General features: G+C 45.8%; 2 protein-coding genes across 4 annotated transcripts in view; one reads left to right on the forward strand and one right to left on the reverse strand.

The window, feature by feature from the left end:
• The first annotated feature begins 4039 nt into the window (after nucleotides 1–4039).
• On the forward strand, nucleotides 4040–23931 carry PSMB7 (proteasome 20S subunit beta 7). Its single transcript, XM_040083357.1, has 8 exons — nucleotides 4040–4132; nucleotides 4257–4350; nucleotides 4482–4579; nucleotides 4883–5023; nucleotides 5571–5686; nucleotides 11925–11983; nucleotides 23137–23288; nucleotides 23763–23931. The coding sequence occupies exons 1-8, from the start codon at nucleotides 4071–4073 to the stop codon at nucleotides 23872–23874; spliced, it is 834 nt and encodes a 277-aa protein (XP_039939291.1). The 5' UTR covers nucleotides 4040–4070; the 3' UTR covers nucleotides 23875–23931.
• Nucleotides 20426–26978, reverse strand: part of NEK6 (NIMA related kinase 6) — a 49908-nt gene continuing 43355 nt past the window's right edge. For 2 of the 3 annotated variants that reach the window (XM_040083356.2, XM_040083355.2), the window contains exon 10: nucleotides 20426–26391. In XM_040083356.2, the coding sequence (XP_039939290.1) occupies nucleotides 26281–26391 (111 nt within the window). In that variant the 3' untranslated portion in view covers nucleotides 20426–26280. Of the gene's footprint in view, nucleotides 26392–26480; nucleotides 26879–26978 lie in introns of those variants that run through there. The other variant, XM_040083354.2, reaches the window with a different exon arrangement.

Here is a 26978-nt window from a genome sequence, read left to right on the forward strand (position 1 = left end):
GTGGCTGTTGCACAACAGTAGAGCTCCAGCCACTTCGACAGCAGCAGCGGCCAGAAATGCAACAGACCATTAAGCAGATGGCCCAAGTCTTCTCTGCAGGAGCCTGGCAGCAGGGAAACCCTCTCTTCACTGGGTTTAATCACATCAGTCACGAGACAGGAGGGTCTACAAACAACTGGAATAAGCAGCTCCACATCAGTTTACAGGAACACAGATGCCAAGAAAGAGGAAGCACATAGTGTCCAGCTGAGCCCTGGGTGTCTCCGCAGTTTTGGAGTTCAGTCAACTCAAGTGCATATTCCCAACCTGGACTGGGAATGCCCCCCTCACACCCCTTTCACTGACATGCCGTCCCATGGAAGGAGACAGTCTGTTCTCACATCTACACCTCTGCCAGAAGCCATTCCCACTCAGAAAATGTCTTTTTCAGAAGCTCTTTGCAACTTCCTTCAGATCTCACTACATCATCCCCTTGCCTGCACCACTTGTCTGCTCCAGCTTCAACCTCTTCTTTCAGTTTTCAAAGTAATGAGGGCATCCTCCTGGACTCAAGTCAACACTCTATTTCCTCTAATGAATTTAAATATGTCGAATCAGTCTGCTTTTGGATGTTTCAATTACAATGAAGAAGATCTCAGCAAGCTTACCCTCTGTCCCGACATGGGGAAACACTTACCAGATTAGCTTTGGTTTAGCCACAGGTTGGTAAAGTTTGAGTCTATCTAGTTCTGATCTTGTCAGAATTGTATTTAAATTCTTCTGACAGATTCTTGGCTTGCAGCTCGTTAACAGATCGTTGTTGAGGCGAGATGTTTGAAATTAGAGTGGTTTGGAACAGGAGAGACACATGGTGCATCTATTCTCCAGTTCAGCGATTATCTCCCTGCCTGGCTCCGCTCCTAACACAAGTTCACCTTGGGACATTACAGGAGTTGCTGGCTAGTTCAGGAGTTACGAATATCTACCAACCCCAACCAGGAATATGTTGGCATATGCACCAGGCACAGCCGTGATGAGGGGTCAGGAGCACCAGCAGTGCTTTCAGCTCCTGCCTGGTTTGCTTTGCCTCTGACCAGCTCTAATGAAAACCTGTCCTGTGCAGGACTGGGTGGGTGGTGCAGAGGCCAGCCTCACCTGGTAAGACTTGACTTTTTCTAACTCCTTTATTCCAGAAAGCAAAAAACTGCCTGGTGATTTCCTCTAGTTACCCTGAAACAGCATGTTTGCCTCTCATACTGCAAGAGCAGGTGCAAGCTTCGCAGAGGAAAACCACACTGAAGGTTTTGTCAAACATTCCAAGTTACCCAATGTCTCTTCAAAAGGTCCAAGAATTTAAGATGTCATTTGTCATTCACACTTTGAGACAGCACTGAACACAAAACTGGGAAACCAGGCAGGTGTCAGTGCAGACACCAAAATACCTGGGAGTTTAAACATTACACACACACAGTGAAGACAGACCTCAGCTCCAATGCCCACCTGCTGAGATAACACTAAACATTCCTCCAGTCCCAAGTAAGTTTCAAAAAATGTGTCTGGAGTGCTATTTAACTTCCCTGTCAGATGTCTTGTAGGATGATAAACCTGGATTGCAGCTTTGTTAAGGCTAGAAACAGACTTCAGGACTGCTTTTAAAAAAATAAAGAGAAAAGTTTGCGTTTTTCAGGCTTTAGGGCTGTTCATTGTAGCAAGTTAAGGTGAGCTCTGATGTGTGCAGCCCTAGGCGTTCCCAGATGTATAACAAGCACTTCTTTATAGACGGGATCAGAACCTTAAAATTAATGGAACCAGACACTGTCTTCCCCAGTGTTTATTGTTCTGCATACTTTTGGACTTCCCAAGCTCTTCAGAACAGTGCCATCGCCCAACCCTGCACAGCGGGTGCCCAGTGACAGAGGGAGTGCCCAGGGACACCTCCTATTACCCATCACTGCTGTCAGGGTTTAGAGACCGCTGCACCAAAGGGCTCTCAAGGACATCAACAGACACTTGAGTCCACAGTGGACATCAACCCAGATGCAAAGTTTACAGTACAAAAAAAGCCCACGTCAGATGATCAGAGATCATTATTCTTTAGGCCATCAGTTGCATCTACATTAATGGGATTGGAAATAGGCATCCCAGGAAGCTGAGGGCGAAGCAAGGATTTGTCTGACTCTCAGCCAGCCATCACCCAGCAATAGATGGAGCTAGTGGTGCACCAAGACGGCTTTGGACTGGGAGGAGAGGTACCTGCACATCTGCAGGAGGGCCAGTCCTGTGTGCACCTGGGAGGGTGGGAAAGGCACTATATTTCTAGAAGGTAAAACAATAATTGTGGGACATCTGCTTAGTTGTCAAGGACCAAAAGGGAAATAAAGCTGTTGTCCCCTCTAGCTAAAACCTGCTGTTTCCTTTTCCCCAGACTCCCCACCACCAACTGCTCCACAGTTTATATGCCAATCCAATTTTGATGCCTGGTATTCACCCCAGAGACTGTTTATTTTAACTTTATCAAGTGAAGAGAAAAACAACTGTGTTAGAATGAAAAAAGAGCATCTGGCAGCAGGATATTCTGTCTCTCAGACAGCTTTCCAGCTTCACTGGTGTACCAGAACATGGGATTTCAGTTATCCAGGGGCTGAGAGAAGGGAGAAGAGCGTGCAGAGAGCAGGTTCTCTGTGTGTTTACTTGAAGGATGGTCTTGCTTGTTCTGGTGGCTTTTTTTCTGCAAGACTGGCACAATCAAGAGAGAGGCTGGGGTTTGGATTTCTTCCCCGCGGCTGTTTTTTGTTCTCTCCCATGGGCAAGTATTTTTGGGTGTTGGAGGAAAAAGTAGACATTGCCCACTAGCTTTGCCCACCCATCCCATTTTTGTTGTTCATTTGAAGAACACCCTGATGGAGAACAGTAATTTTTCAATAATCAGGAGATATAGTGCAGACATGCAGACCTCGTTGGGCAGAGGGGACCCTGGGTTCATTTTCCTGCAAGAGAAAGGGTGTCAAGTAATTAATATTGACTGTTGGGAACAAATGACACTATATTTTTTTTACTCAATAAGATTTTTAATTTCAGGCACTTATCTAGGTAGCAACTATGTGTGAACTTTGGAAAAATCTCACGCTGCCTTGCTTTAAAGCACATCCTTTCTGCAGATGTGGCCAGAAGTTCTGTTCTCTGTGGATACATCTGAGCATTCCTTTAATGGTTTGGGACACTGGAGGAAAAGTTAAACTGGAGGCTGGATGTAGTTTACTCAGAAACCACTGAATTAATTTCAGTGATATGCAGCAGAACTCCTGCAACTTTGAATTTTTTTTTTTTTTTTTTTTTTTTTTGATTTTTGTTTTGGTGTTTGTTTGTTTGTTTTGCCACAGAACCGTTCCATTGCCATCACGCCGGTTTTGGGTCAGTTTGGGATCGTTTTGGGGTCAGTGCCGGGACGGTGTTGCGCCAGTTTGGAGTCAGTGTTGGGTTGGTTTTGAGTTGGTTTGGGGTCGGGTTGGGGTTGGTTTGGGGTCGGGCTGGGGTCGGTTTTGGGTCGCTGTTGGGGTCGGCTCCTGGCCGGTTTCAGGTCGGCTCCTGGCCGGTTTGGGTTCGGGTTCCTGGCCGGTTTCGTGTCAGTTTCCTGGCCGGTTCCTGGCCAGTTTCATGCCGGTTCCATGTCGGTTTCAGGTCGGTTTCCCGGCCGGTTCCATGCCGGTTTCCACGCCGGTTCCAGGCCCGTTCCAGGCCGGTTCCAGGCCCGTTCCAGGCCGGTTCCAGGCCCGTTCCACGCCGGTTCCAGGCCCGTTCCAGGCCCGTTCCAGGCCGGTTTCCTGGCCTGTTCCACGCCGGTTCCAGGCCCGTTCCACGCCGGTTCCAGGCCCGTTCCAGGCCGGTTTCCTGGCCTGTTCCACGCCGGTTCCAGGCCCGTTCCAGGCCGGTTCCCTCCCCCGTGCGCTCCCGCCCCGCTCCCCAGGCCCTCACGCCGCGCTCGGGCCGCGCCCCTCAGCGCCCCCCCGCGGCCGCCCCGCCCCTCGGCGCGCGGCCCGCCGCCATTTCGCTGCCCCGGAAGCGCTCGCGGCCCCGCCCGTGCCCGGCGGAAGATGGCGGCGGTGTCCGTGCTGCGCGCGCCCGCCGGCGGCTTCAGCTTCGACAACTGCGCTCGGTGAGGCGGCGGCGGCGGGAGCGGGGCCGGGCCGGGCCGGGGGGAGCGCGGGGAGCGCGGGGCCGGGCCGGGCGGCGGCGGGGGGCACCCTTCCGCCCGGCCCCACTCGCCCCGTGTGTCGCAGGAACTCGCACCTGGAGGCCGAGCTCGTCCAGAAGGGGCTGCGGGTGCCCGCGCCGCGCAAGACCGGCACCACCATCGCCGGCGTCATCTACAAGGTGAGGCGGGCCGAGGCTCCGCGCTGCTGAGTCACCCCCGGTGTGCCCGGCCCCGTCCCGAACCCCCGAGCTGCCCCCGGGATGGGCCCGGTGCACATCGCGGCTTTGGGAATCATTCTCCTTTCCTGCAGGATGGCATCGTCCTCGGAGCGGATACCAGAGCAACCGAGGGGATGGTTGTTGCCGACAAGAACTGTTCGAAAATACACTTCATTTCCCCTAATATCTAGTAAGTATTGCAGTTTTTTGTTGGGTAGTAAATTGTTCGTTGTGTGCGTTAGTGCGTAATGATGTTGGTGCTGGGTTTTTTTATCCGTGTTCTTTACTAACAGCAAATATTAGGCTCTGTTTCAAAATCATGTTTTATTACCAACGCTTGGGGGTTCATGGAATTCCATTTACGCTCTCTTGTTTCATGCTCTCTGTGTGAGAACATAATTTGCTCAGTTTTACAATGAGAAGATTTCTGTTTGTTGCGTGAAGCATGGAGTCTTCTGTCTTCTTTTCCTCACTTGCTCATCACGTTCCTCAGCTGCTGCGGGGCTGGAACAGCTGCAGACACAGAGATGACAACTCAGCTGATCTCCTCCAACCTGGAGCTGCACTCCCTGTCCACGGGACGGCTCCCACGCGTTGTCACGGCCAACCGGATGCTCAAGCAGATGCTGTTCAGGTAGCTGAGTGGGTTTCTTATTTATCAACAGTGCTGGTAAAACTACCGAATAATGCTTAAGGAGCATCCTAGCTTAGCCTGCTTAACCTTCGTAACAAGACTTCAGGAAAGATTTCACAATTGCTCTTTGCTTCATGGGCTTCTTAACTGAGATGGAAGAGAAATGGAGTCTGTGGTGTTTTAGAGACTTGTGTGGTGATCACACAACAAAAATAGGAGGGTTTTTTTTTTTGTTTAGTACATAATCACACCCATGAAAACTGCTGTGTATCCTTGTGGTGAGAGGGCTGGACCAGTAATAGAGTAATGTGCAAGCTTGTAAAACTGGGGGGTTCCTGTGATTTGTGATGAAATCATTGCCTCAGAAAGTCTGCTGGACACTGAAATAAACCGTATTTTAGTACATTTCTTATTTTACTGCTGCCAGCTGGTAAAAGTACAGAGCTGTACCCGGGCTGTTGCGGGACAGTTCCCAAATGCTTGTATTGTGTTAAACAGCCCCAGCTGAGCTGTGGGCCCCAGACTCACAGACAAACATTGCTCCCAGGTACCAGGGCTACATCGGCGCCTCGCTGGTGCTGGGGGGAGTGGATGTCACGGGCCCCCACCTGTACAGCATCCACCCCCACGGATCCACCGACAAGCTGCCCTACGTCACCATGGGTGAGTGCCGCTCCCGCGGGGCCGGGGCACGGGGAACGCTTCAAACTGCTGCTTAAAGGGGTTTTAGTTAAATCCCATTTGTCTGCTGGGAGCTGGGTGTGCCTCAGACTACGGAGATAAAGCTGTACCTGTATTTTTAAAAGGCAGGTGCAGTCTTCTGTTTCCTCACAAACATGGGCTGGGATAAAACTCATCTGCCAGAAAACAGATACTGGCACTGTTGCTGTGTGTGTTCCACACCTTAAAGCACAAGAATTGTGGGATTCTGTTTGGAGGGCTCGGATTATTTTAAATGGGAGCTTGTTTGATGGAGCCATGGAAGTGTAAGGGGAAGTTCAGATAAATATATCAGGAAACCGATCTGAAAACGAAGTATATCAGATTAGTAAATCAGTCAGCCTGTGCCCGGTGCATCTTTTATGCTGCTTCTGTGGTGGGAAAATACACATTTATAGATTCTCATTAAGATTTTCCGTTTCTGGCTGGCATCTTTGGCTACAACACCTGCTGGGGCTGTTGCTGGAGGCGGCGGAGGTTCCGGTTCTGGTGCTGGCTCTCGGGGCCGGGGCGGGTGGCGATGTGGCGGGGCCGTGATTAACGCTCGCAATTAGCGCCGAGGGGCCGGGCGCGGCGGCGGCGCGCGGCCGCTGGGTGGCGCCCGCGGCCCGAGCACCGCGGCCGGGTCACGTGACGTCACGGGGGGGGGCTTGGGGGCTGTGGGGGGCCATGGGGGCTGTGAGGGGCCCTTGGGGGCTGTGAGGGGTCTGGGGAGTCCTTGGGGGCTGTGAGGGGGCTGTGGGGGGCCATGGGGCTGTGAGGGGCCCTTGGGGGCTGTGAGGGGTCTGTGGGGGCCATGGGGGCTGTGAGGGGCCCTTGGGGGCTGTGAGGGGTCTGTGGGGGCCATGGGGGCTCGTGTGGGGCCCTTGGGGGCTGTGGGGGGCCATGGGGGCTGTGAGGGGTCTGGGGAGTCCTTGGGGGCTGTGAGGGGGCTGTGGGGGGCCATGGGGGCTGTGAGGGGCCCTTGGGGGCTGTGAGGGGGCTGTGGGGGGCCATGGGGGCTCGTGTGGGGCCCTTGGGGGCTGTGGGGGCCCTTGGGGGCTGTGAGGGGGTCATGGGGGCTCATGTGGGGCCCTTGGGGGCGTGAGGGGGCTGTGGGGGGCCAAGGGGGCTCATGTGGGGCCCTTGGGGGCTGTGAGGGGTCTGGGGAGCCCTTGGGGGCTGTGGGGGGCCATGGGGGCTCGTGTGGGGCCCGAGGGGGCTGTGAGGAGGCTGTGGGGCCCTTGGGGGCTGTGGGGCCAGGGAAGCGGCCCAAATGGGGCAGTGGGAGCCGCTTCCCTGCACCACCTCATGCGCTTTGCACTCCACACATGCCGGCTTTCCTGCCGAGGTTTTAAAAGCTTTAAAATCTGGCCTGTCCGGAAATCCTGGCAGCTCCTCTTTCCCTCCACAAAAATAACATGGTAGCAAACTAAGTTCAAAGGAGTGGGAAGTAGAATATCAGAGGATTGAGTTCCATGTTGCTTAAACTTCGGTTTGCTGTGGGCAGTCCCAGGAGCGTGGCTGGTGCCCGCACGTTCCTTTTGGCCACGCTGTCGGGCAAAGCCCTTCTCAGCATCAGGGTCCTTCACCTTCCCGCCCCTGGTGCGCTGACACTTCCTCCAGTGACCAGGATGTGTTTTAGTACAAAATTAGCTAATGCATATACATGAAAGATAGAATCAAGACAGCAGAAAAACTATGAAAAGTCATTGAAGATAGAAGTTGGAATGGTATTTCAATCTTATTTAGACTAATCTGTTGTCTGATGGGGTTTTTTTTCCCCCAGTGTTTTAAAGGCTGTTTATTAAATCAGGGTAGGTATGTTTGGCCAGTTAACTTCTGGAGATTTGAGTTGAGTTTTGTTTTGGCGTGCTGGTCTGTCCGGATGGACAGAGTGGTGTCCTGCCTTGCAAGAGAGATTTAAGAGTTACACAGTGCTTACTCAGGAGTGCAAACATCAAATTAAACTGTTTATGCTGACAAAGGACAAAATTGGATTTCAGCAAACGATGCAAGATTGTCTGATTGCTTGGCTTGTCTAGGAAAGCTTCTGGCCAAGGCTTATAATGAAATGCATGCATAAAATTAAAGCTCTTGAAGTGTGTAGCTGAGCTTTTGGAAGCAGGCGGAGTGCTCAGGAGTCTCTTGTGGCTGGAGCTGCTCCCCTGGCGCCAGTGGTGCTTCATATTCATAAATCAGCTCTTCATGCAGTGGCAGTGTCGTGCTGCAGAGCAAGAACTCCCACTGCTGGGAGCCAGCCCCCAGCCAGGAGCCACGCTGAAAAATGATCCCAATCCAAGGAGCTGCCGAGATCATGGAATTCTTACCTGGGATGAGCAGCAAATTGAATAACAATGAGTGCATGTGAATAAATGCCCTGTCAGGGAGCCTTGGCAGTGATGGATGAGGAAGTGCTAAGTGTTGCTCTCAGAGCTCTGCACATCCTCTGGTGTGGCAGCAAACAGGTCCTTGGGTGAGGAGATGGACTCCTCTTGGCAATGAGAACTTGCCTTCAGTGGAGGTTCTGCTGAAAAGCTCCCGCAGTTGTAATTCACAGTGGAAATTATTGTGAGCTGCACTTTTTTTGCTATGTATCAATAATTATCTGTCACTTTAAATCAATACTGAAGTGTACAACTGCTCAAGTGAAGACCAGATGGTATTTTTAAAGTCAGTTTATTACAGTTGCATGCAGAAAATTTAACAAGTTGGTAGGGAAAATTCAGGAAATGACCAGTGTTACTTAAAGAACAGTAAATTCTCCCACTATTTCATAACTTACCTGGTTCTGAGTAGTTCAACTTCTATAGTTCTGTAGAATGTTTGCAGTCAATATTTTTACGTGGGTATATTAGATTAATGCTTCCTGAATATTTGGTTCTAAAGTGTTCCTTACTGAAAATACATGCAAAGCAAATTCTTTGGCATTGAGATGGCATTTTTTACTTGATGCTAAGCGTAAGCATTCTTAGCAATTAGTGGGTTTTAAGGATCTGAAAGGGTTTTTTCCTGGATGCTATATAATACAAATAAATTACGACTTTGCCAATTATCCTTTGTTTTAATTATTCTCACTGCCCACATAGAGAAGAGACACAAGCTTCAAACATGTGGGAAAAAAAATCCAAGAAAGAAAATTTTTTATTTTCGCAGAGCATAGTTTGAAATCTTACCTAAGATAAGTGCCTGGTTTGGTGTTCCTTTGAGCTCAGGTAAAGACACTGTTTAGTGACATCACATGGCTTTTGTGGAGGTTTTAGTGGATTTGAGATTGAGCTGCTGCTCAACCTGAACTGGTAGTGACTTAAATCAGTTACCGTGTGTATGAGGTGGGGAATCCATCCCAAGTTAATGGATGGTGTTATGCCGTGTTTGGACTTTATCCTCCTCCAGACTTTATGTTTGGGAATTGTGAAGCTTGTTTCTGCATAAAGGCAAAGCATGCTTGTTAAAAATGAATTATTGGTGGGCATCGAGTGCACAGACAAGAGAGCAGCTGTTTCCCCACACACAAACAAGTTCTCCATAGACCCTTAATATCCAGATTTTCTGTGTTTTTATAGGAACTGCAATAAGAAAACCGTACTTGCAGTGTTTACTTAAGTTCCCGGTTTTATTGCCCGCTCTCCTGTCACAGTGCAGCTTTCACGAGGCAGTTGGAGTAGCTGGAACATTGTGGGGTTGTCTGGATGGCGAGTGAGTTTGACAAGGGGAGGGAGGTGGGTGCAGTGGGATGGTGAAGTTCTCCCCAGGGATTGACTGTCCATGGCCTGGCTGCGTGTCCAGGCCAGTCCCAGCGGTGCAGGTGGGCTTTGCTCAGCTCTGTGCTCCAGGGAATGTCTGCGTGCCAGGAGGGCTTTCCACAGCAGTTCCTGTTGTCAAACATGCTTTGTTTTCACGGAGACACTCAGATGTGTGCATTGACTGGTGTTTCTGGAAACACAGGGCTTACATCTGGTGCTGGGAACAGTGAAGAATTTTCACCGTGCTATTTAAGATCAGGGAAATCTGTTCTTTTAGAGAATGCTTAGCTGTGCTTGGGAGGCTTTTGCTAAGGCAAAATTTTAAATGCAAGCTTGTTTAGGATTTATAAGCACTAGAGAAAAAATGAAGCGATGTAGGTTTAGTTAAGACTTTAAACAACTCTTTGAAAATTTACATTACAGGACTGTGTGGATTTACTTATTCAAGGTTGATAGTAGATTTGGCATTTGTTTGTGTCTTGGTAACATAGTGAGATAAATAATTAAGTGTAATTCTTTATGTATAAAGGATTTTGAGTACTGTAACATAAGATTCCCCCAGCCTTTTTCCTTTTTTTTCTTTAAGTTACTGAGTTCCTGCCCATAGGTTCTTTTGGGAACTTATTTTTAAAAGGAGCTGGAGGAATTCAGCCTGAGCCATGTATGCAATTGTGTTACCGATAATTTTTTATTTATCAGTAGAAGTTTCAAGAAATTAAGATCACTTTTTCCCAACTAATTGGCTAATGTAGTAATTTTGGTCAGATAGTACACTTTATACTTTCTTGCACATTTTCTAGTTTTTGTACTCCGATTTTGTCAACCTTTCCCCAAGAACAGTGTTGTTTTCCAGCTTTGAGACTTCCCACTCAGCTCCTGGTAGGTCTTCATTTGGGTATAGCAAGAATGTGGGCTTGGTTTGAGACCATAGCCCAGATTTTTTTCCCCCTATCATTAGAAATATTCCTATGTCATTCCAGAAGAATTATTATTTTATTGTTCGGATTCCTTTATTTGTTTTGGCACACGCTTTATTTTGACCTTGTTTGAAGGGTCAGTAAAATTCCTTTTATTTGTGGTTTGTTCCGTGACACCAGCTGTTTGCATCAGCAGTTCAGTTTTGCTATTAGTTGCTTAAAAACCTTCCTTTTTCTCAGTTTCAGCATTTAAAAAATGGAGTTGTGTATTGCTCTGAGGTGTAAATGAATAGTCATTGCCTGTAATACAAGTACACACTTAGAGTGTCCTACTGCTTTTAGATGTGATGTATTTGGTACTGTAAAGGTAATGATCCTCAACCACAGCAATATTCTGTAACAGGAATATCTGTCATATTCATCGGGATTACCATGTTCATTGATTTGTGTCTGTAAATCTGCTGTTTCAACCCTTTAAATTTGATCTATAATTGGACCTCCTTAAATGGTTCAGCTAAGGTAGTCTGTATTTTCTCAACAGTGTCACTGTCAGCTTCTCCTTTTTCATTATACATTCAGCAGACTTGATAAAATCAGCAGGACACCTCATTTGAAACTGTTTAATCGCTGCCTTTTGCTTTCACTAAACCATTGAGGTGGTCAAGCGATATACACAAATCATTTTAAATAGGAAATATGGCTTTCTCTGTGACCCAGCTAAACAGATAGCACTATGCAAAACAAGTTAAAAAGTAATAAATGCCAAAAAATCTTCTAATTGGAGTAAAAAATTGCTGGTAACTTTATTCACTCCCCAAAAGTAGTGTTCTCTGAAATATGGGTAGGGCCACCGACAGACAAGAAAATCTTCCTGAAGGCTCACTCTTTCTGAACAAAGCAAGTTTACAGTTTCAAATAGTACCATCCTGCTTTTTGTGTTAATTCATGAAAAGCACATTTATAACCCCGCAATCACAGGGCTTTGGGCAGAGATGGCTCCCGTTCCATCACTGCACTTGTTCGTCCTTCTTTCTGGAGAGGAACATTAAACTCGTGGTTTCATCTCTGGCACTTTGTTCAGCTGTTATTGTTCATTATTGTAAAAATAACGGCACAAAGCAGGAGCACAATTAACTGTTTAACTGCAGAGGAAATCCACTGGTGGCAGCAGCCCCCTGCCCTGTTCCCACTGCTAGGCTGCTCATCCCCAGGAGATTCCCTCTAAGAGGAGCAGGAGGGATGGAGGGGGGACTGTGGCATTCCCTTAACTCTCTGTTTCTAACCTCATTTTTGTATCTCATGTTGAGAATGGTAAGAGGGAAGGGCTGTCGGGGTGGGCCTGTGCCAAGTCTGTGCACACAAGCTGTACCCTCAGGATTAAATCGGGTTCTGACTTGGTGTGGACACTGTGCAGTGCAGAGGAAGCTAAGGTGGGCTTCAGCTGGGTTTGTGCTGATGAGATGTACTGTATTTTTCTCTAAAAAAATTCCCATACCTAAATCCACTGGCTAAAATGGTGTCCTGGTGTTGTCACCACAGGTTCTGGATCGCTCGCGGCCATGGCAGTGTTTGAAGATAAATACAAATCCGACATGGAGGTAAGTCTTGGGTTTTTAAACCTTAGTGTTTCTTACCTCAGCAGTCCTCATGATCAGAAGAATTTAGGAGGTGTGAAACTCTAAAAAAGGTACATCTTCTCTAGTTTTGCTGCACTTAAAATGTACTAATGTCAGCTTACTGCAAAGCTGTAAAAATTAATGGGTAAAATAAATAAATTTGCGATTTATATATGGGAAAATGTGTGATTTGAATGTAGATGAGGGCTTTAAAAACATACAGCTTACTGGTTATAATTGACTTTAGGAATTCACCAGCTCTTGCACAGTCAATATTGTTGTTTTTCTGTCAGTCTGTCCTCTCTCAGTCTTGAAAAGAAAATGCAACAACAACTGTTCAGGTAGTATATAAACCAATTCTGATTGATTGGATATGTTCAGAACAAGTGTTTGCACTTTTAATATCTACTTAAAAGCTAATTATCAGAAGAGTCTAAGGTTGTGTTTTGCTGATGAGACTGATAAAAAATGGAAAGTACTTGATTATTATAAAGAATCATTCAGGAAAGTGAAAAGCTGGAGTGTTGTAAGATCAGAGTAAGCTGTTCAGTCACAAATGCATGCACTGCATTATTTTTGTATTTTCTAGAGTATTTCTTGCATTTGGTTATATCATACTGTTAATCTAAAACCTGAGAATCCAGATGAAATTAACTACAAAACAATGGCAGGGTCTTCTGTAACTGTGTTTCATAAAAGGCCTCAGGAATGTCAAGTCCTCTTAAACCACATTAATCTCTTCAGACTTTCTGTGAATGCTCCTTCTCATTCCAATTGATTAATAATTCCGCAGTAAAGAAAAAAGAGGAATTGAACACAAGATTGAAAATTGAACCCATTAAAAATTATTTGTAAGACTCACAGTTGCAATCATTTCAGCCTAAAAGGCAGATAAAACAAAGCTTGGAGCTCTTCAGTATCATTGAATTATGTAGAAAAAGAAAAAGTTAGTTTACTATCAGCAGAGGTCTTCAGATGCTGCTCATTTTTGTAATGCAGCTGCTGTGGGTCATTTCCTTCCCCTCAAGTGCACGGTAGTTTCAGGTGATGGTCCATGAATCCACAGTTCCTCTATAAAGCTGGTAAATGAAGTTTAAAATGTGAGGTGATCTGTTGTGCTTTGATACATCTCCTGACAAATCACAGAGTGCAATTCCAGCAGATTTTTAAAAACGCAGTCAACCCCCCCTCCTTGTTTTGAGAAGTTTGCCACTAGTTAATTGCTTCAGCATTTGTAATAAGCAGTTTTCCAGTTATCCCTGGCCCCTCTCCTGTCAGTACCTAAGCAAGAGTTGTCGGTGTGCAAAGTTGGGGCCACGCAGTGGGATCAGGACTCCTGTGATTTGGGCATATCCAAAGACACCGGACTTCTGGCCTCTAGTATATTTACAATTGTTATCAGAAATACTGGAATATGTTTAATAGGCTCCCAAGTGTCTCTGGGAAGGATCCTCACACCAGATGGCTGATAGAGCCACTTGAGAGAGAGAGGAAGACTGTTTTTCCCTCTCCCCTCGTGCTGCTGTAAGAATGAGAGTCTCCTTTTCCAGCCTCCTGTGTGACTGTGCACTTGGCGTGTGTGCCATTCCACTGAAAACGGACTGCAGATCCCTGGAAGCAGCAGCCACAGCACGTTAGTCCTCTTCCCGAGTTACAAATGGCAAAGAGCTGTGCTGTGGAACTGAAATTTTCATTTATTCTCAGCTAGCTTTCAAGCTTGGATTTTAAGTCATTTCTTGTGTAAGAGCAACCGAAAAAGGCACCAAAAACTGGTAAATCTCTAAATTTTCCTATTTAGAAAGGTCACCCTCATTAAACTGCCTTCACACACAACCATAAGTGGCAGCAGATAGTCACTTATAACAAGCATGTAGAAATGCAGCCTACCAATTTGTTGAAATAGATATTTAGATCTTTGAGATTTTCATGCACCTTAACCCTTCCTTTGGTTTTCCTGAATAATCTGTTATCTAATAACAGTTCAGGAATTGTATTAACCAAACCAGCAAAGTTTCGCATGATAAAGCTCAACTGTACTCTTAAACACCCCCTCATATTCTGTTAGGACTGTGAGTTTGTATTTACAAATCCTTTTTTCAGTAAATTAATAAAATAACAAGTATTTCTATTCAAATGAATCCAGATTAAATCTGAAGTATGCTATGTATATTTTACATAAAATTTGCTATGAAATGGCAATGAAGATAAAATCGGTAAAGATTAATTTAATAAAATACGTAGAAAATTACTATTTTCCTGTCAAGATCAGTGCTCCCTTCTTTAGCACTAATTGTCAGAATAGCTTGCTAGGGCTACTGGAGGGTAGTGGTGTGCTTCAAGACCATCACATCACAGAAAAATGATTCAAAGGCAAACTGTCCTGCACCCTCTGGTATCAACTTGCAAATTAGCATCTGGAATGTAATTAAACAAGCTTAATGAAAGTAGCAGCTGAATACTACTGGAAAAGACAATCAGCTTTTTTGCCTCTGATATATATTCTGTACTATTGAAGCTGATCACCAAACGTATCGTGTGAGCACAGTTAAAAAAAAATTAGCATTTATTTGAAGAATAGGAACTGTTTTTCATTCTGTTACGCTTTTGGCATGCACTAGTGTCCCAGGAGAGCCATGCCACAGCAGATAGTGCACAATATTTATAAATCCATGACAGGCAATAATAGCAACTTGAAAAATTCTTTTGCTAGAATTTCAAGTTGAGAGCTGCCAAAAGCTGAGAGGATCAAATCTGCAGTGGCAGCTGCTGTGCCCTAGAGTTAGAATCATAGACTTTGAAGATGCTCAACTAAAAAAAAAATAAAAAAAAATAATAAAATAAAAAAGACTGCAGGCTTAGCCAATTTTTGCAGGTTTCTAGAGCCCTGGCTCTCTGCCTTTTGAAGATGAGTTGCTGAGGCTTCTCCCAGTGCCTGAGGCATGCTAACACCAGCAGGATGTGTTTTTTTCCATAGACTTAGTGTGTCTTCAGATTTAAGTAGCACATGCTTTATCAGTGCCAACTGTGATGGTCCTTTCCCTGGCTGCAGTGCTGGGAGATGATCCTTACCCAACATCCTTCAGAGGAGCTGTGGAGATGGATGGTGACGTCCCCGAGTGCCACTTGTGCAGCCTGATTTATGGAGGCAGGGTTTGTTGGGAAGGAGTGCTGGCCTCCAGAGGAGCCATTATAGATCGCTGAGGATGGGAACACTTTCAGCCCTGAAGGCCTCTAGATGCTTCAAAAATGTAATGCCAAGCACCTAACTGCTGTGGAACAATATTAATCTGTCATGTGGGCAGCTATAGATCTACTTTAAAAAACGTAAGTGGAAGAACAGCACATCTAATGGAGTGTTTCGAGCTTAGATCTTTCATTGCCACCAATTTTTCTTCCAATAGAGTCGCCACTGGTTTTTAAACCTTGCAGTCATTTTGTAAATGCGTTTGTGCCTTCTGGTGTTAAACAATAGCACAGAAATACTCTGAGTCAGTGGATATGGGAAAGCACTGTGAGCTGGGAAAAAAATGCCTACAGTATTAAATGCTGGAATTCTGGGTTTATCTATCCTGTGATGGTTGAATTCCTCAGGAGATGGGGACAGGGATATATTTTCTTCTGCTATTTGATTTCTGGTGTTTGAAAAGTAGAAGCGTTTTGTCTGTAGAATTACTTGATGCACAGTGGGGCTATGTTGTAGACTTCTTGTTTGAGCAAGGAAAGGCTGCTTGTAACTTCGTTTCTGTTCTGTATTTCACCAAAACAGTCAGGTTTAATGAAGAGAGGCTCCAAAAGGAAGAGAATCAGAAGCTACAGAAAACAGAACTTTTGCAAGGAAAAGAAAGTAAATCTTGGCGTAGTGAGTTCAGGAGCAGAAGAGGTGGAAGAAAGGAGATAGGAGATAATCTGGCAGATACTTAGTAACTATTTCTAGGATAGATCACCACAAATGTGTGCGATTATATTTGCAGTCAGTTATTGTACCATTTCTTAAGTGTGGCAGGAAATCAAGTGGTACTGAATGAAAATAAAAATACCCTGGAGGGTAAGAACAGATTAATATGAAGAGAGGACTGTTGTGAGTGTGTTCCACATGGAGCACAGGCCCTTTGGGTGCTGCAGCGGCTGTGCTGTCCCAGGACCTGTGGCTTGGCTGTCCCACCAGAGGGTCCCCTGGCGTGCTGTGGTGACGGCTCTGCAGTGCGGGCTTTGGCTCACCTCTGGGTGGGACCTACATGGGCTGGGAGCAATCTGAGCAGTTTGGGAGAAGTGGGTTTTGAGGTACTTCTGAGTAGCCCCTAATCCCTGAGTGAAGTAGCTGAGGCACGGAGAACGCTTTCCTCAGGATGCTCCTTGTGCTGTGGGATCTTTGCGGTATCGAAATGCAAAGTAGCCTGAATGCAGCTTTCACTGTGCACCTCTTATTTCAGTAAAAAAATGCATTAGGCACACTACAAAATATTATGAAAACATGTCACTTTCTTCCATTTTTAAGCAGCTGACATAGATCCTTCCAACGTTCCTCCGCTCACATTTCCTAATGTCCCTCAATGTGGTAGAATTATTTTTGTTTATTAACTACTGACAACAATACTGAGCTATTTTTGGAATCTGTCAAAAGTCTCTAATCTTCAACAGTAGTTGTCTCGGCAGTGTTGTCGCCCGTGTCTGTGTGCCGGGGGCTGGGGAGCAGTGACAGGCTGCAGATGAGCCCTGTGTTCATTAGGGATGGTGATCAGCTCCCGGGCTCAGGTGTGGCAGCTGGCTGATCCCGCCAGCTGACACCGCAGCTCTAATGACTCCGCGGGACGGTGACCACTTGCTGGGAGGTTTGTGGGCTCCGCTCTGGCAGCAGACAATGGAGATCAAGCCAGACTATGGGACTTAGGCTGGAGAGCCTGCCTGAGATACTTGAACCCCTGTTGGTGTCAAACACGGAATTAAGTAAATGGCGGGGGGGGAACGGGGACGGACGGACAAAATCTGACTCGGTGAGCAAAAATCAGGACTTTGTGTTTCTGTGCCCTGTGTATTTGTGCATTTCATTATCCAGTGACAGGAATTGAGGCTGTTAGTGGCATATCTTCACTCTTTGCTGCCAGAGCTTGTGGCACTGCGGTTTTCAGCTTTCCTGACATAGCTGTGTTCGTGTCTCCTGGAGACATGGATTTCCATGGGTAAATATCAGGTGTTAGTGCATACAGTCAGCCAGAAAATAAAGGCTTATCATACCTGTTTCTTATTCTTCCGTTAGATCACAATTATCCTGTGGCAGCCTGGTTTCTGCCTGACATGTTGGACAGTTTGTACTGTTTTCATCATCTTTCACAGAACTGTGCCCTGGATCGATTTCCTTTGTGGAACTAGTGTTAAACAGGAAATCTGGCTGATTTGGAAGATGGCAGCTAGGCATGCTCTGGCATGGCTGGGATTGCAGGAGAGGGGTTTTGTGGGGTGCTTTCTGAACGAACGAAAGCTCGGTTTGTGTGCTGAAGTGGGTGGGACACTGCCGGCAGCACCAGTCCGGGTTCCCAGAGATCTCCAGCAGTGCTGCCTTCCAGTTTGCTGATTGCAGACTGTATCAAGGGAAATGTTACCTTTGTGTAAATTGGGCCTTGCTGCATGTCAGAGAGCAACAATTTCTTCACCTTTATGAAAGTAACACTTAAAGTTTGTCCGTAATAATGTAGACAAGCTAGCCAGAAGCAGGGCTCTGTGTTAAGAGATCATTTCACTACACAGGGTAGGGGGAGGACAGGTAATTATTTTTGATGCATTTCTCAGGAGCAGGTGTTCTGGTTTAAATTGTTCCAGTTTGTATATCTCCCATAACTGCAGAACACAGGCAAAATGCCCTGGAAAATATTTCACATGGCAAGAAGCCCAAGTGCTGCTCCCGCGGCGAGGGCCGGCGGGGCCGAGGGCAATTGCTGTGAGGGAACGGGGAGGAGGAGGAGGAGAGAGCCAGCCTGGGCTTTATGGAGCACTTTGGTGTATTAGGAAGGATATATTACCAGAGGGTCCAAGACTTCTTTTCCAAATAAAATGTTGACCTTCATTCCCTTCCACCCTTTTGTCAGAGGTAAAGCAATGGTCAGATGAGCAGAGTTTGCTTTACTTGAAGCCAGATGTGTTATTGTTTGATATTAATTTTTTTTTATATGCAGTAACATAAAGTAACTTTAACCGTGGTGCAGGGTTTGCATATCTGGGTGTCTAAGGGTCCGTGTGTTGCTGTAGAGCAGCACAGCGGGGCCAGAGGAGGAGCTGCAGCCTGGCAGGATTTACAGCTCTGGTGCTGTTAATCCAGTTTCCATTTTGAGGATCAGTTCCCTAAAAACCCATGAACTTTACTAAGTGATGGATTAAATGAGTTGTTGTAATCATTCTTAGTTCAGAGAATGGGAATAGTATTGAAAGAAATCCCATAGTTGTGAGAAGAGTTTGTAATTTAATTCTGTGCCGTTGGAAATATGGATTGTACTAATCCCCGTGTAGGGAATGACATACAGCAACTAATGTTATTGAATAGTAGTTCCGAATCATATAAGTTTCTTGTCTTGGCAGGTAATTTGGCATAAATTGTTAATGTAAATCCAGGTTAGTGGGGAAGACATTATTTTACTAAAAAAGATAAACTGCTGATTAATTCAGTATAGAACTCAATTACAAATTGAAAGTGTCTCTGCGGGATGCCAGTACCCTAAAGACAGCAGATGTTGAATTGATACTCCAGCATATTTCACCCTGGTATGAAATATTAACGTGGTTTATTATACTGGTGGTGTATGATATCAGAGAGGGGGTGGGGATGAGCCTGTGCTCACAGGCAGCTTCCTCAGAATGGGAAAAAACTGTTATCTCTGAGAATAATAATTAGGGACTACTGAGCAGTTTATTTGGAAAGTTCTTAGCAGAAAATGGTTAGAAAAGTAAACATTTACTGACACTTCAGTCACAATGAAGCCGAACATAAAACGCATAGGTCTAATTAAAAGAAAAAAAGAGACAATTTGTGTCATCCCTTATTCTGAGGCAACACTGGAAATGCACTTTTTTGGGGGAAGACTTGTTAAACCTGAGTGGTTTGAATGACCATGCCAGCCCTTTTCCTGACAGCCAGACCAAATCTATTCTTGCTGCTGGAGCCTTCCAGCCTTCCCTTACAAGAAATACAAAGTCCTTCGCTTCTCAGGTTTGTTCTCTTTGGACTTAGGGCAGATTTAGCATCTCTTCCAGTTACAGAGTGATCTCCACCCCAGCCCCTCACTTCCCCTGTGCTGCTGATTCTCTTCCAGACTCTACTTATGCTCCTGTAGGTGCTTATGTCCTTCAAGAGGTATTGTTTTCTACCCTCAAATTCCCAGCACTCCTTTATGGTTTTATTGTCATTGTCCTTCCTGAAGCTTCTTATTTTTTTCCTTCCCTTCTCTTCCCACACAAATCCATGGGATTCTCACTTTAAGTAGTACCAACTTTTTATGTGATAGTATTTGAACAAATCTTATTGTAAAAGACAGTTATGGTAAGTATTTGCATTTATTTATTCTTACAAAAATGCTTGCTTATGTTCATATTATACTGACTGTGCATTGCATTTCAAATCTTTCTAAGAAAAGCTTTGGAGAACTGCACTGTGTATTGCATCTGTAGCAGCGTCCTGGTAACCTGCAGAAGGGATTAATTTTATTTTGGTAAGAGAAAAAAAATCATTTAGGAAAAAAAGATTTAGAAATTTAGAAAAAATTTAGAAATAATTTCTAAAGTTCTAAAATCTAGAAGAGACCTCTCCTGTTTAACTTGCTTGTGAAGTTACAAAATGTGAGGAAATAATGTTCACAAAGCCATTCCAGCTGTTCCCTTTGCTGCTGGAGCATAATGATAAACATGTTTACAGGTTATTAGTGAAGACAGTATTGATACAAGGCAGAAGTAGCCTCATCTCCTGTAGGAAAGTCTTTTTTCCTTCAGTAGCACTTGAAACTTGGAAATCGCTTAAGTGAGAAGAGAAAGTTGATCCAAGTCATATACAAGAATAATGTGTAAAAGTTGCTCCTCGGTGCTGTTTGGGACTCGTGGCAGAGCAGCTGTGAGAGGTAATCCATCAGCTCTGAGTGTCTGCAAACTGCAACTCTCCAGATAACAGGTTTAAAGTAAAGATTTAATACAGGCTCTATCTACTATGATGTTGCAGTGACAGTTTAAAACTCATTCTCTAAATCTCAGCAGACTTTATAGCCAGCAGTGGGCCCATATAAAGCTTAATGGCATTACAGCACATAAATCATCTTTTAAAGATGCTACCGGTAGCGCCAATATTAAATGCAGACAATTGTCTGTGTTATAAATAATTTATCAAACAGCGTTTCAGATTAGCCTTCCGTGCCGAGTTATTTATTTCCGCCTTTACTGCCCTATTCCTCAGGCACCCTTTGGAAGGCGCGCTGCCGGTCACCGTAATGAAGCGGGCTGCGTCCCACGGCACAGCCGCGCTGACCATTACAGCGCCTGGCCCTCGCTGCGCCTCTGCCAAGCGCTGCCCATTTGTCACGCGGAGGTAAATGGAGCTGCACATTGGAGTCCGGGGACACATTGTGGGCTGTGTGATGGGGACAGACAGATCGCTCCATAAAGTGCTGCTTGTCACCGCTGCCTCGCCGTACAGTTCATCACTCGGCTGTAATCTCATTTAAGGAGCAGTGGGGGCCCCAGAGGAGGATATTCCCAGTTAGCTTGGTCTTTGCAACCATAAAGTAGGAAGTGCTCCTTTTATATACTCTGAACTTCTAGGGGTTTTTAAGATTAATAATTACAGTGACTCATTGACGGCCCTGTACTTGAGACTGTGTCAGCACTTTCCTGCTAACCCCCTGTTTTGTGACCGTAAATAGCAGTCCTTGCCGAACTCCGTGCAGGATCTCTGTAAGGAATACTTCGGGGTTTTCTTGTGGCTATTCCGTTCAGCTTTCTAAATTGTAAAAAGAGGAGCAGGAAGCAGCACTGAGGCAGGGTTTTCTAATGACAGTTATTCCATATTCACAGACTGAGCTGCACTGTCAGTGGGGGAGCTGAGGTTACAGCCTGGGCTCTCTGTGCAGTTAGAGCTCAGCTCTTCCGACTGCACTTTATTAGGTATTTTTTTAACTTTTTGATAACCGTAGGCTGATAGAGTACATCTTTAAAAGCAAATAAGATTTAGAGAAGTCTGTGAGGTTACAGTATTGACTTAAAAGGATGAAATTAAAAGGAAGAGTGGAACAAACTCTACAAACCTGCTGTAGTTTTCCTAAGCTATTTTTCTTACATCTAACACTCATATAGCTTGAAATTACTCTGCTTTTGCTACCACTTAGTTCTTAAAGCAGATCTAGACATACTTCTTTGGTTTACTTACTTTCACTATGCTACTAAAATAACATTAGTCTCCAACAAATCATTGACAGGCTTCTGTCAGGTAAGTGAGGAATTACTTGCTTACCGGGATTTTATTACCCAAAACACTGAAGGAAAGGTACAGGAATTATTTTTGCAGCATGGCTGTATTGTTCTAGTCAGCTGGGTAGGAAGTGTAATTTGCCTTTTTTTTTTTTTTTTTTAAAAAAAAAAGAGTAATAGTTGTAAAAGTGTGAGTGAATTTCTGCAGTTTGTGTAGTCCAGTGGAGGCTGTGCCCTGCTCCAGTGGCTGCTGGCAGAGGAATGCTGTCATTGCCACTGTTCAGAGGGGCACCAGGGAGTGCCGGGCAGGCCCAGGGCAGGCAGGTGGGAGCTGAGCTAATTTTGGGCTCCCCCTGAGCTGCACCCGGGGCTGCAGCAGCTGCAGTCAGGAGCTGCCGCTCCTGGCACTGCCGCTGTCACGTGGCAGATCCTGGCACGGACAGGCTGTGAAAATGAGGCACACTGGAAAAAGCTGCATTTATCAGATTGAGTGTTGAGCTCGTCTCTTGTTCTGGTGTCTGGTGGCAGAAGATTATTCCAAGGTGTGAAATAGCAGCCAAGCAGTGAGGAGTGGGCCTGGGAGGCGCAGCATTCCAACAGGATCTGCTGGGTGAGCTGAGCAGCCACTGCTGCACACAACCTGGGGACAAAGAGTCCACACCTCTGTGTCCGTGGATGTGTTCCAGTCTTACTATTCCTGCATTGCAACGGGCAGCTCTAGTCAGTGTTTTCAAGTAAGTAACACACCTTTGAGAAAGTAAGGGGTCTTTTATTTTCTGGTTTGTACTTTCCAGGCTACTGAAAAGATCTGTGTGTGTATATGATGTATGCATGTGTCCATATATATATTTATATGGACTCCATCTGTTTTCCTTGTGTTCTGACCCTTTGCCCAGATGACGGGGCACAGGCTCAGTGGAGCTGGGGATGCAGGATGCCCCCTCACTGGTCTGGGCTCTCCAAGGCCTGCAGTGCCATGGGAAGGGTGCAGGGCACAGGCTGGACTGAGGAGCTCTGTTAGTGAAAATGTGTCCTTTGCCCCAGGGACAGGCACACACAGGCCTGTCCCTGGCTTTGACACGGTTTAAAATGATACGTCAAGAAAGCTGTTTTGTGACATTTCTTTGTGCTCCCCAGCCTGGGTTACAGCAGGAGCTGAGGCCACGGCAGATGGTTCCTGATGGTGCTGAGCTGAGCGTGGGTATTTTTTCCTCCAGCTCGTTTGGAATAGCCCCAGCCCTGCGTGGGAGCTGCAGAGGGAGCCCGTGCTGCTGGAATGGCTGGGGAAGCTGCCAGTCCCAGCAATACTCACAGTGCACAGCAGCACCGGTGTGTGTTACTGGCGAGGGGGGAATGTGGGCTGACACATCTGGTGTCAGAGTCTAATGGAGATTTTGGTGAGTTGGGAATGTTTCTGTGTAAAAGATACTCGTGAATACTGTTGTGTAACATGGGCACTGTTGCACTCCGGGTCCTTCTGTGTCATAGTTACCTCCATTACTGTAGGAAAAGTTGCTCTTTTGTTTTACTTAAGTGGTACAAACGTAACCAACTGCAGCATTTTGACAGCAGTACCTGGTGATGGAAGGGTTTGGTGTATCATTTATTGTTCCAAGCTCAGCCTCCACAGGCACAGGGCCGTCAGTCCTGGGAAGTGCCAGCACTGGGGCAGTGACATTAAAGCTTTTCACCTTTCCCAGGAGGAGGAGGCCAAGCAGCTCGTGCGAGACGCCATCGCAGCTGGCATCTACAACGACCTGGGCTCCGGCAGCAACATCGACATCTGTGTCATCAGCAAGAACAAGCTGGATTTCCTCCGTCCTTACGATGTGGCCAACAAGAAGGGGGAGAGGTGAGTGACCCTGAGACTCTCCTGGGGCCCCTGCTCTGCCTGGCAGGGCCTGCTTTCAGTAATACCAAGTTCTGTCAGTGATCTCAGGTCTGTAGGGCTTTCAAGTAAACAGCCCAAATGAGCGGCTGTAGCAGCAGCTGAACAGAGGCTAATAATACATTGGTAGAATTATTTTAGAGTTGCAAAACAGAAGTAAATTGTTTGTTCTTTGGTTTTTAGCACAAATATCCTCCACCACTTAGAGACCCCACTGATTTTTTGATAAAACTCTTTCCAGTTACATGACTGTTTTTGTAGCAGTTTCCCGAAGTTGGTGGTTTATCTGGAACTGTCAGTTACTGCAATCAGTATATTTTTTTTGCATTTACTTTGGACTTCTACAGGAAACTTCTAAAGCTCATCAGTTCTAAAACTTTAAATGCAAGTTTTCCTCTGTACCATCTCCAGGCTAATTTTCCTCCATTTCTTTACTAGGTTTGGTAGGTACAAGTGTGAAAAAGGAACAACTGCTGTCCTCACAGAGAATGTGGCACACCTGGAGCTCGAGGTGTTGGATGAGACCGTGCAGACCATGGACACGTCCTGAGCCCTGTGGGTGCTCAGACAGCAGCTGGTGCAGAATAAAGAGGCTCTGCCCACTCTCCCCTGTGTGTCTGTACCTGGCGCTGTTGCTGCTGCTTCTCCCTTCCTCCTTTAGAGCAGGTGAGGCTCGTGCAGCCCTGCAGGGCTGTGGCACTGACCCCAAGGGCTCTGAGCAGTGAGAGCTGTGCACTGGAGGGGGCAGAAAAGGAGCTGCTTTGTTACCTCTCTCCAGGAGCAAAACAGCGGGCGTAAAACTGCTCTGCAGAAGTCGCATTTGATGAGTTTTAGTTTAGTAGAATGTAAGAAAACACTGAGCATTGGTGGTTCTGAATTGCTGCCCTTGCCCCCTCCAACAGACGCTGCTCTCGTGCTACCCCACTGCAGGGCATCAGGGGATGTTGAGGTCACTGCGTCCCTGTTTGCTGTAGATACAGGGCAGATCCAGCATCAGTTCCAGTCTGAGTTTCTTGTTATTCACCTCCACTTAAACCTTTAATACTGGACTTTTTTTTTTTTTAAACAAAGGTGTTTATTTTGGAAATAATTTTTTTATTTATCTAAAAATGCACAATTGCAAAAAATTACCTTTTGAAATACATTTCTTTATAAGCACTATGAAATTTTATGTAGCAAGAAAGTGACCAGACTTCTCCAGATACTCATATTTGAGCTGAGCTTCCCTGGAAGCCATGGCTCCAAGGAAAGCTGCAGTGGAACCAGAGAGGTTCAGGCTGAACCCTGGCAACTGTTGGCATGGAAATGGTGGCGGCAATTTGGTGCCTCCATGACATTCTCCTGCTGATTTGAATTTCCCACATCTCTCCTGAGAGTAACAGCCTCAACTTTCTGCTGAGAAGCCTCAGTAAAACGGCACCTTGCATTAATGACACCAACCATATTCACAGCAATTAATGGCTTTTCTTGGTACCCTATACAAATATTCCCAAATTTTACAGAAAGTAGTTGAAGATGGCACTGCAGTTTTCCTTAAAGTAGAGAAAAGTAGGTTAAAAAAATCCACTAAAAGCATATATATGTATGTAACCCCCTAACTCTAATCTTAGTTCAAAAAAGGTAAGGTAAGCTTTCTTTAAGAAAAAAACAAAACAAAAACAAAAGAACAGGCACAGGCTGCATTTGAAGTGTCACACACAAATCTATACATTGGCACAAGCCCCTGTCCCACGTGGAAGCGGCACTGGAGCAGCACAGGCTGAAGGATTTCCTCTGGAGCACCGAGTGCAGCCCTGCTCCTCTGACAGGCACATGGAATGGAGACACTGGAACGTGAATCCACGGCTGTTCCTAAAGCAGTGAGTATTTCCATTGACATCATGAAACAAGTCATTGATTCAATGAATGAATTTAGCTGGTTGACAATTTTTATGCAGTTAAAAGACGACTCCTTCAGATCAGGTTGAGATTTTATAAACATTCACATTCTGTAATGAGCTTTCACAGTTTGAGAGAAGGGGCTGATCCTATGCAGAATTCCATACACAAAGCATTTCATTTATTTTTTAAAAATTTTCCAAGTGTTTAAAACACTGCTGAAGTTCCACCGATAGTACCCGATGTACTACTGAACATGTAAAAGTCTCTGCACCAAAACTGAGTTGGCTTTGAGAAACACTGGTTTTAAACAAGAACCTAGAGGTGAAGAAGAACCATTCCAAAAGGGAAAAATGAGGGAAAGGAGCAAGTCTCTGCAGGAGCAAGGCTGGTAGGGGTTTGCTTGGCATGTTTTGTCTTCTTTTCCCCAGGCTCATGTTTAACTCATCTCTGACAGAGAAATGCATCAGCAAAATACTCTAAATTTTCAATTAAAAAAAATAAATCATGAAACAAAAGGTTTTCCCACCCCCCCAACCCTTCCCAGTTCTTAAGTCTGAAGAGGAAGAAATTAATAAAAACATAAATGGCTGCTTTAAAATACACCAGGTAAAAACTGAATTTGCTATTAACCATTTGCAGAAGAGGCAAAGTAGCAGTTATACAAATTACACAAAATCTATGGTAATCCTTACATTAGTATAAAGTGATTTCACTGAAGGAATTATTTCAATATTTCACATTACAGTTAAGATAGGTCTGGCAAACGCTGAGCCCTCGGTACTAGCTGCTATCCTAGATTACACACAACAGTTTTAAGAAAGGACCCTTAAATGATCTACATCCGTAACATTATTGGCCTTAAAAATAAAAAATAAAAAGAATCATTTGCAATACCTCACAGAATCTTCACGTTAAAGCACGACCACCTGTAAGAGTCCTTGTCAAATAACCTGCAAGTGATGGAGCCTCTGCTGCGAGTGCTCAACCTCCCACCTGTGTGACCTGGCACCAGTGGCGTTCAGCTGAGAAAAGAATTCAAGTAAGACTGAGCTGTGCCGGCTCCCGGGCCCGGCGCTCATGTGCTCGAGGTCCACACGTGCATTTGTTTGGCTATTTGGTGCACGTAACCGATGTCAGGCCTTTGATCTGGGTCGGGGTATATGCACATGCTGACCAGCTCCCGCAGCTGCAAGACAGAAAAACAGAAAAACACCTGAGGGAATCCGCTGCTGTCTCCTGCAGAAGGCCGGGAATGTCTGCCCAGCTCTGGGGCACTCTGCAGAATCCAGGCGTGTGTGTCTCACCTCCAAAAGAGCCAGGGGGAACCTTTTCTACCAAATCTTCACTAAAGATTTAAATCTTCCCCAACCCCAGAATATTTGACATCCTGAAGGAGGACCCAGGGCTGGGGAGAGCGTGGGACAGAGCGAGGCACCAGTGGCACAAGCAGGACACAGAGGAAGGAAGGAAACCTGAGATCACTTCCAAGAGGCGACTGAGGTGGGAGCTGAGGAGGGAGCTGCCAGTGAAAGGGAACGGAGGAAAGGGGGAGCCCCAGCAGAGCTGTCGGGGGCAGCAGCTGTGCTGCCCTTCCTGCACCAGCACCCAGCACCAAACCAAGACTTCCAGTACCTACTGGACACAGCTATGAGACCCTGGTGCTTCCTAAAAACCTGTATGAGGAAGAGAAACTGGTCATTGATTACGTTTAATAAATAAAATGCAGAAGGGCTAGAGTCTCCCCACCTCCCAGCCCTCTTTATTGTGCACATG

This window comes from Hirundo rustica, chromosome 20 (genome assembly GCF_015227805.2).
Source record: "Hirundo rustica isolate bHirRus1 chromosome 20, bHirRus1.pri.v3, whole genome shotgun sequence".
In the NCBI taxonomy this organism is placed as follows: domain Eukaryota; kingdom Metazoa; phylum Chordata; class Aves; order Passeriformes; family Hirundinidae; genus Hirundo; species Hirundo rustica.

Excerpts from the sequence above, each read along its gene's own strand:
- PSMB7 (XM_040083357.1), top strand. The coding sequence starts at position 4,071 with ATGGCGGCGGTGTCCGTGCTGCGCGCGCCCGCCGGCGGCTTCAGCTTC. Across the intron at positions 5,024-5,570 it reads CTCAAGCAGATGCTGTTCAG|GTACCAGGGCTACATCGGCG; the intron begins GTAGCTGAGTGG and ends CATTGCTCCCAG. Across the intron at positions 11,984-23,136 it reads AATACAAATCCGACATGGAG|GAGGAGGAGGCCAAGCAGCT; the intron begins GTAAGTCTTGGG and ends CACCTTTCCCAG.